At 39.6% G+C, this 9,700-nt stretch overlaps 1 protein-coding gene across 1 annotated transcript; it reads left to right on the plus strand.

The window, feature by feature from the left end:
• The first annotated feature begins 6,714 nt into the window (after nucleotides 1–6,714).
• LOC140928096 (uncharacterized) lies at nucleotides 6,715–8,366 on the plus strand. Its single transcript, XM_073377817.1, has 2 exons — nucleotides 6,715–7,691; nucleotides 8,062–8,366. Exons 1-2 carry the CDS (start codon nucleotides 6,768–6,770, stop codon nucleotides 8,257–8,259), a joined length of 1,122 nt encoding a protein of 373 aa, XP_073233918.1. The 5' UTR covers nucleotides 6,715–6,767; the 3' UTR covers nucleotides 8,260–8,366.
• Nucleotides 8,367–9,700: the final 1,334 nt, after the last annotated feature.

Genomic DNA, 9,700 nt, shown 5'->3' on the forward strand with positions numbered 1-9,700 from the left:
AAGCCATTATGGCAAGAGTTATATTGTTAGTTTGGTTATTTTTTAATTGAGAAGCATGTAGTTAATTTGTATGGATTAATTATCCATGGACTAATTTGTATGGATAGCTGGGCTTAAATATTTAAAATTGTTGAGTGAAATATCCAGAGTTAATTTTATAAACTTAAACGCTTATAAATTTGGTCAACCGGCAATCCTCGAGTCAAAACATTGTTTGCTGTTAACAGGTTCGTGAGGGGTGTCTGTAAGACGCGGACCGGATACCTGCGGATGCGAATGGGAAAATGCCGACGGAAAAATGCGGAAAGAAGCCAAAAGCGAGAAATACGGATGGCAAAAATAAATAAACAAACAAACAAACAAAGGAAAGAAATCTTTCGCTGTGGCATGGTTGGGCCCTTCATGTACAGAACTCGTTGTCAATAGTTGGCACAGGTTACCCAGGGTTTTTTTCTCAATTCTTCGAACCCTGTAATTCCTTTCATTAATGTCACAGAAACAAGGAAGCTCCGTTCCTACTCCTTAAAACCACGCATGCTATGGTGCACTTCTTCTTTGAGTACATACCCCGGATATAGTGTACTCAACTAACAGAAGAGAAAGTATTTTCGGCAAGGCAATCAATTCGAGAATAATTTGTTTGAGCGTCTCGAGACTAAAAATTGCAGCATCAAAAAGCAAAACGGCGGAACGTAAGTACGTGACTTTCCGATTTGGCAGATGCCAATCAACTCTGCCTAACGTATGAATTTATTTTTTACAAGTTCTACCTTTTGGGAATTTGTAAGTGCACGAATTATGAATTCGAATTTTAAAACTGTAAAATATACTGCGGCTTGAAAAGAAAAAACAGACTTGATAAAACGTGATTAATCGCAAAGTTATTTCCCGAAACGGTGCAAAAAAAAAGATCGCCTAATCCTAAAGCATCCTAAAAATCAAAATCCCGCAGAAAAAGTGTCCCTAGTGAAACGCATTAATGAAGGCTACTTTCCGTTTCATTTGTTTTTGTTTTAATTTTTCTCCAAACAAGATAGTTTCCAAAACATATCCTTAACGAATTTTTTGAACGTCTGTATCGAGCAACCGAAAACTCGTCATTAAAAACGTGACAGGCAGAATTCGGAATCGAAAATATATGATATTCGGTTTATTTGGACAGCTCTCGTCTATCTGGGACGCAGCAACGAAACATAAAACTGCTTCTTAACAAGCCTTTATAAAGATTTTAACAATGTCTACACCAGATCACCCCTTTTTTTTCGTTACATACATTCATACACTGTTTACAGGTAGCCATTACGACATCTGAAGGAGGATCATGAGGTTATCTCTCCTTACAGATGACCCACCCGGCCCAGGAAAGGTTAGCCACACCTCTAGGGTCTATAATGTCCCCTACTCTTTTCGAACAGTGGTGTGGGTTCTTTTACGTCCCACAAGAACCAGATAAGTGACAGTACTGTGAGAGAGACCTACGGTTTTTCGTCCTCACCCGAGAAGACTAGAAAGTGTAACCGTTTGAAGATGTCATTATAAAGGCCGCACTTTCTTCTGAGTTATTTAAAGACCCTGAGTGTTTGTCCAGCCGGGGTTTGAACCCGCGACCTCCCGCCCAGCAGACCGGCCCTCTGCCAACTGAGCTAACCAGAACAGAAAGAACCTTTGCGTAAAATTGTGAAAATGGAACGAAGGCCAGACAAATACTTCTGTCGAGGGAGCGCCATATTGCTTGAAAAAGAAGCTCTGTGGAAAAACCCTCGTTAAACAAGACCGATTCACACAAAACCAGAAGAAAAAAAAAGGGTTTGTGATATCAAGTCAAGAAACATATCTTTTACGTCTCATCTCTTGCGTTGAGCACGTGGTAGCCTCTCAAAAACAAATCGCAGATTTAAAAGGACCCAGTTTGCTCAGGAAATTAGAAAAGATCCGAAAATGAAAAAAAAGAAAAAAAATAAGTGTAACAGTAACTTACCTTTTAAACGCAAAAACGTAACGCTCTAAACTGTCTTCCATGAAAGAGTTGACCAGAGTCCAGGCAGAGTGCCAACGTTACAAGAAGAGCCTTTTCTTTTGTGGGGAAACAGGGCGATTTACGAGGCGAGCGCGAAATAGGCGAAGCAACGCCACCGATTTTTTTGGCGCAGTTCACCTTTTTTGGTTTATTTTGTCTTGCTTTCTCCAGTTTCTTTCTTTCTTTTTTTCAAAAATAAAAAGTTGTCCCAACAACTTTATATACGTGTTTTCTCTCCGATGATGGATATCTAACTATTATTTATAATATAATTTTCCCATCCGCATCCGTCATCCGCAGTTATCCGGTCCTCGTTTTACAGACACCCGTGTCAAGAGGGGTAGACTACAATAACAACATTTATCTACTTAAAAACCAAAACCCCGTAGAACATGATATCGGGCTGGCCCCAATCCTAGTGATTTGAAGTCAACAAATCAGGTCATATTTAAGACTATGAAAGCTTAGAGACAAACATTAGTCTGTAATCCAGAAATTGATAGATGCGAATTTCTTCCTCGCCTCATTTGTCTTGCGCGCTGGCGGTTCTGCCGCCAAAATTTCCCCTGAGACCCTGACTCGTCCTCAGCCTTCTCTTAACATTTGTTAGCGGTCACGAGAGAATAGAAATCTTTAGCATCAGGTTTTTCATGGGAAACTGGAAACCGCAAACCTGAGAATGTCATGTGACCACGGTCTTGCGATCGCGTTTGCCGTTTGGAGTCTCACCTTTGAACGGCAGGAAGGGCTTTCAGCGGTAAGTGACTTACGGCCATGTTTTTTTTGCCTCTAAAAATTGTACCGCCTTACGTTTAAAGGCACGAATCAGCTTTCTATATCCACCTGTGATGTGCTACGTAGATTTTTGACCTAGAAGCAATGGATTATTTATGTTTTTGAAAGCGAAGCGCTAGCTTCGAATTTACGAAAAACAACATGGCGACACCAAACAATGAACGCCTTGCTAAAATTTGAAATTCCGGGAACGTTAAACTGCAAACTGAAAAACCTGATGCTAAAGGTTTCTAATATTACGGCATCTCCCCCTGCGCTTCTCTCGTTTAAAGATTAACAGGAGACTGAGAGACGACTGGAGACGCGTCAGCCTGAGATCCGCCATATCAAAGTCTTATGATGGCCAGAATTATTAAATTGTAAAATATTTGGCTAGTTCTCTCTACACTTTCGTTGGGTATTTCATCGACCAGTAAAAATAACCATAAGAAATGGATATGGGAAGAGGTGCATATATATTTTACCCCTTCATCCTTTTCTTTCTCAAGTCCCACCATTGTGGCCCGGGTTCGAATCCTGGCGTCGACGCCATATGTGGGTTGAGTGTGTTGCTGGTTCTCTACATTGCTCCGAGAGGTTTTTCTCTGGGTACTCCGGTTTTCCCGTCTCGGCCTTAAAAACCAACACTTTCAAATTCCAATTCGATCTGGAACGCACGGACACGTTTCAACGAGTTCTTAAGAACTCCTAAGTGCTCCGTGGCAGAAGGAGATTTATGCTACCAGAAAGATCAACCCAGTTGCGTTATCCACGTGATAGAGATTTAGCCTGCAGTGGATAGTGCTATCCATCGATTGAACAACTTCTGCCTGGTTTTAAATGCTTTACATTTTTGTTCGAAGAAACCACGGCCCGGAATTGACCAGAGTTTCGATGTCATAGCCCGCAGGTGTCACCAACGCCGGTATCAGTCCCGGTTTATATCTAAGTTTTATCTAGGTTTTGAGTTCTGCGTCGCAGGATATAGATTTACGATGCATTTTGTGTAAAAGGACATAAATCTCTGTTTTTAGACACCCCTTATGTGCCTTGCAATAAACAATACAACAGAAAGAGTTTTTCTTGGACGCTGTCTATAATTATATAAATGGTATATTTTGTAAGAAATCGCAATTGACATTTTTTGACATGTGAGACATTTACATTTTACGCCATGAATTAATCCTCGTCTCTTCGTACCTCCCCAACTAACGACTGGTCTGAAATTGTTCTTTGTATTTGATGAATATGTTAAAAGGTATGGGAAAATAATTAAAAAGGGGGGTGGGGATGCTGAGAACTAGCGGGTATAACAAAGAGGAAACATCCCTTGAAAAAGAGTACTAGCTCGCACAAGGCTTAAAACTGTATATTAACTAAAAGAAATATAGAATACTTCATGGAAAGTAGGCGCGTATGGTATTTACGCACCAGTTGTTGACGTATCAGAAATTCATTAGCGAGTGAGATACAAAAAGAAATTCATGCTTACGTTTTTTTGGATTTTAACTCCCTAAACTCCCCTTTCCTGGGTTTCTGAGTCATTCAGACACGATATTGGCCAGTTCCATTCCCCACGCGCGGCAATTTCCATATTGTAGCAGCTATAATGAAGCAAGGCGAGTCCAAACCATTTTCCAGATTTCAACTTGGAAAGTTGTTTTAGTAGAAAAGACATTTATTATGAAAAATCTGAGCGATTTCCGTAAATCTGTGGAAACCGGTGTGGATCAGCGCCTGACGTAATACAGGATTACATTATTAGTCTACCGTTTTGTTTTGGGAAAAAAAAAACATTGCCTGCGGAAAATAAATGAATTTGAGTTAAGTGGCCGGTTCGAATTAGCTTGGCAGAAACATAGTGCCTATGAAAAGTACAACTCAAGCTTGCTTGTATTTTTTTTCTCCCTTTCTTCTCTTGTTTTACAATAGCTCTTTATAGTTGTCTTCAGAGGCAATGAAATATACGAAGCTATTCTATTCCAGTTACCAGACTATTGCTCAATTTTCTACGAGAAACAGGCTCTCCTTTATGGACTCAACAAATTTTCTTTTTGAATGACTGCCAAGCAACTGGCGAAGCAAGGATGCTGCAAGCACCTATGAAAGGCCGGAAAATTATCGCGAAACTCACGAACCGCTATCGAGGGGAGAGTAGCAATAACCCTAGGCATGCTTCCTGTTAAGGAAAACTTGATGAGTTCCGGCCATTTGGTGCCCTACTACCAAAATTACAAAAATAATATATAGTTGCGCAGTGCTCCCGTCCCTACGCAATGCAACTGAATACTCGTCAAAAAGCTGACAAGTCCACGATTACACCATCTACTAAATTCTCGGCATGATGACGGGACGGAGTTCTTGATGTAGACGTGCTCAGGAGGGATGACTCTGTTACAATGGAAGCTCCCGCCACCTCATATCACCTCTCGTCAGGTTCGCTGGGCAGAAACAACTCAAGACGTCCTACAGCAGTATTTTATGGTAATCTGTGTCGGGAAAGAGAATAATTACGTTTTTACGTGTTCTGGAGTATAGATCTTGGAAAGACCAAGCTGTAGATCATTCCAAGTGTCGAGTGGAAGCGACAGAAGAATTATCAAAAGGCAAACGAAAGGAGACTTTGCTCTACAGTTTATATAAACCTCATATGTCGCTCTTGTCACAGCTTACAAACCTGTACTGGGCAATCATCATCGAGGACGATGGACTCCCAATACACTTTGCTGATGTGAATGGTTATAGCTGACTTCACTTGGTAATTACCCGATAATCTGAAAATTTTACGCTCAAAATCGGCCGTCTGTCAAAATGCTTTATATCGAATTGACTGTTTCAGTACGTCTTTAGCATGCTGTATTCTTGCATGGGAGCACGTTTCCCAAAGTTGAAGTCTAAAATACATTTGTGTAAATTTTATAAAAATGAGGGCGCGCTCAAGGGAGGAACTATTTTTGAGAGATGTCAGTTAACAAACAAGCAATACCCATATTGACGATGGGTGCAAGTAATTCTGAATATTAATTTCATCTTCCTTTGATAGGTTGCCTGTGTGTATTCTGCCCGTTTGGCGTGCGTTTTATTTTGTACAAAATTCAAAATTTCTCCGCTAACAATTTGTTAACTTAAACTACCAAGTGGTTTTGTCCATTTACAATACTTTTTTTACCTCTTCGCGATATTTATATTTAGACGTCAAAAACTGAAAATTTTTTTGCTGTTCAACTACCATATTCGGTCCTACGTTTTCAATTTTAAAACAAGGCCATTATGGTCAAGATACCCTCTGAATCCTCCTTCGTTTGAGTAGATCAAGTACAGCTTTTGGGAGCAATGTAATGTTTGGCGCTTGATGCTGTGATCTTGTTTGGAAGAACAATGTAGGAAGGACAGTTAGTAGCCTAAGAAGTGTCTTTATAACTGAGTGTCTTCATATCATTATGCATGCAGTACTCTTTCATCGATCATTGCTGATCCTACAGTGTGTAGGACGTGTGTTAGATAAATATGAAACTAGTAAATAGCTTGATATGAACCCTTACAATCAATGTCTCTGCATCATTATGCAATACTCCTCCATCATTGCTAATCCTAAGCAGTATGAAGGACGCGTTTCAGACATGAACCTTGTATGCAGCAGTTGTTGTTTATTCTTAGGATTGTGCTTTCTGCCTTAAATACTTGAATTTATAGTTCCCTTTTTTTTCTCTTGTTATTTAATTGTGATAAGACATACTCCTCACGTATAGCTCTTGGCGACTTTGAGTGATGAATTTCCTTGTTTTAAACTCTTACAGAAAATATGCAAGGTCTACGTGGAGCAAGCTTACAAACTCCTTTACCAAGGCCATCAAGAGAAGTACGGCAGCACGAACGAGATTTAGAGAGCCAGCTCAGAGAGATGCGACAACGCGAAGAAAATTTACAAAGGCAGTTGCGGGAGTTACAGGAAAACTCGCAAAGACAGCACAGGCAGATGCAGCAACGCGAACAAAACCTTCAAAGGAAACTAAGGGAGAAACAGCAACGTAAAGAAAACTCACAAAGGCAGCTGAGGGAGATGCAGCAACGGGAAGAAAACTCACAAACGCAGTTGAGGGAGATGCAGCAACGGGAAAAAAACTCACAAAGGCAGCTGAGGGAGATGCAGCAACGGGAAGAAAACTCACAAAGGCAGTTGAGGGAGATGCAGCAAAACTCACAAAGGCAACTCAGAGAGATGCAGCAACGTGAAGAAAATTTGCAAAGACAGCTGAGGGAAAAAGACCAGGAAGTAAATGAACTAGAGTTAAGTCTTTCATTAGCTCAGCAAACAATAAGTGAACATCGACGACAGGAAACATGCGACTGGGTTATTTCCCGTAATGAAATTCAGATGACAGAGAATTGCCTAGGGAGGGGAGGTTGGGGAAGTGTCAATGAAGGTACCTACTGTGGCTGTACTGTAGCAGTGAAGCAAATCCATGACCTGATTCTATCCCGCCATAACAGGCTTTTATTTGAAAGAGAAATGAATATTGCTTCAGCTTGCCGCCATCCCTGTTTGCTACAGTTTATTGGCGCCACAAATGATGAGGGAAGTCCACTATTTGTGACAGAGCTCATGGAGAAAAGTTTGCGAGCTTTGTTTGAAGAGCGGCCCCTTTCTGAAACAGAGATACCTATCATTTCTCTGGATGTAGCTCGTGCTCTTAACTATCTTCATCAGAAGAAACCATCACCAATCATTCACCGGGACGTCAGCAGTGCGAATGTGTTGCTCTGGCGACAGGGTGACCAATGGAGAGGCAAAGTTTCAGATTATGGCACTGCTAATTTCATGCAACAGACCATGACAGTTGCTCCTGGAGCTACGATTTACTGTGCGCCTGAAGCACTTTCGTCAAATCAAACTCCTAAGGTTGGTAATCGTTTGTTTCAGATCTGAGTACTGCACGACTATTTGATAGGGGCACAATTTGGTGGACTTGGTTTATTATTGATTATTCCAAATCAGTTTGGTACTTGTACAGTTACAGGGTCCTTTAGGCAAAATTTTGTTTCCGCATAAAGAAAAGAAAAAAAGCGGTATTCGCGTGAGGGAGATTTCCAAGTTTTAAAAAAGGAAGATGTTGGTTTGCCTATATCATTGAACGAGGCGTACTCATAAAATCACCTGAGTTGCTAGGATTGAATCGACGTAGTGTTATTTTCACGAGAGCTTGCTTGTCATTAATAAGAACAGAGTGGAGCTAATAACACCAGTACATATCTATATTGTTCTTTTTTAGGTCGACGTTTACAGCTTTGGTGTTTTGTTATGTGAAATGTCTATCGGAGAACTTCCCGATTCTGAAAGGCGTAACGAGCAAGTTCTTCTTATGTCGAACCGCGCCTTAAGAGGCCTGGTACGGCGATGCCTGCAAACAGATCCTGAAGCGAGACCAACCATGAAGGAGATAATCGATGAACTATCCAGAGCTGTGTAACATCGGTTCTGTCAGTTTCGCTGCTGATACAATGGGCTGGCAATCTATAAAATGTCTATTACGGAAACTCAGGTTGAATTGTTTATCCTGACAAGGTAGTTTACAAAAGTATTTCTAGAAAAAAATAACAAAGATGAAAAATCGTCGCATATCATGAAAAATTGGTATTTTTGCCAAATCAGTTTTACACTCATCGATGTGTTTTTATCATTCACACCAAAAAGAAAGTGAGGTCTTTATAAAGTTTAGTAATCATGCCCAAATCCATATTTTTTTACATTTGCCATTGTGGGTGATGGCAAATAGATGCTTAGAATTAACCGTGGTGAAAGAAGTAAGGCCTGCGACGATATCGCTGAGACGTCATTTCGATATCCTAAGCTTGCTTTTTATATAATCGTTAGAGGAGAAGTTTTTATTTTTGTAAAGACCATCGAATATTTGACTAACAGAGTGATAACGTTGAAAACATTTTTCTTTATTCTTACATATCATGCTATTGGTTACTAATAAAAAATATTTTTTAAATTAATTCTGGCGAAATTTATGCACATAAAATAGATAATATTAATTGAAGACAAGAGTAGATAATTCGATATTGGCAAGTTTTAGGATATAAAATTAAATCTAGTAGGCCCATTACGCTTTTTCAATTCAGTAGAGTTCTCTATCCAATAGGTAGCTTATTCATGGCATAGAATTTGCCTAAATTCATGTTACTTACTTATAAAGTAGGTCATGCGTATGAAGTAGGCATTGTGTTAAATAGACAATATTGAGTGAAGAAACAATTGTGAAACGTTTTACGATAGATATATACGATTGAATTTGGAGAGCAGGTAGAACATTAAGTGATTGTAATTAATTAGTGAGAGTTTCCTATCCAATAGGTAACTTTTTTGTAGAATAGCTAGTATTTAATCCATACGTTGCTCATAAAGTATATCGGTATATGGTTTATAATAAAACGTTTTAGGTTGTGCGTTTAAATCTGCCTACTAGTAGCCAGCACATTAAACAGCTGTAATAAGGGTTTCCTATCCAATAGGTTACTTATAATTAGCAATTATTGAATGGGGCTGAGTACGATGGGAAGAATTATACAGATCGAGGAGGATAACATCTACCGAGGCTTAATTATTCATTCAAAATATTTTAAAGTTCTTAACAAGCTTACCTCCTCGCATACTACATCTATCTTCTAACCTTTGGCCTATTTTTTCACAGTTTCAGGATATAAACAGAGTTTTTTGCAGATATTCCTCAAAAGGTGGATAACATCCATAGAGCAATATGTTTTGCGTATTCTTACTTTCATTCCGTTCCGCGCGTTTTCGTCAGAAATTCAGCTATTTCGTCTTCAAATAGCTGCATGAACGTCATTTTTTTTTAGTTTACTGGTGAATTAATATATTGGCCGCCGCGCCTGGAAACGAAGTTG

This window comes from Porites lutea, chromosome 2 (genome assembly GCF_958299795.1).
Source record: "Porites lutea chromosome 2, jaPorLute2.1, whole genome shotgun sequence".
Lineage (NCBI taxonomy): Eukaryota > Metazoa > Cnidaria > Anthozoa > Scleractinia > Poritidae > Porites > Porites lutea.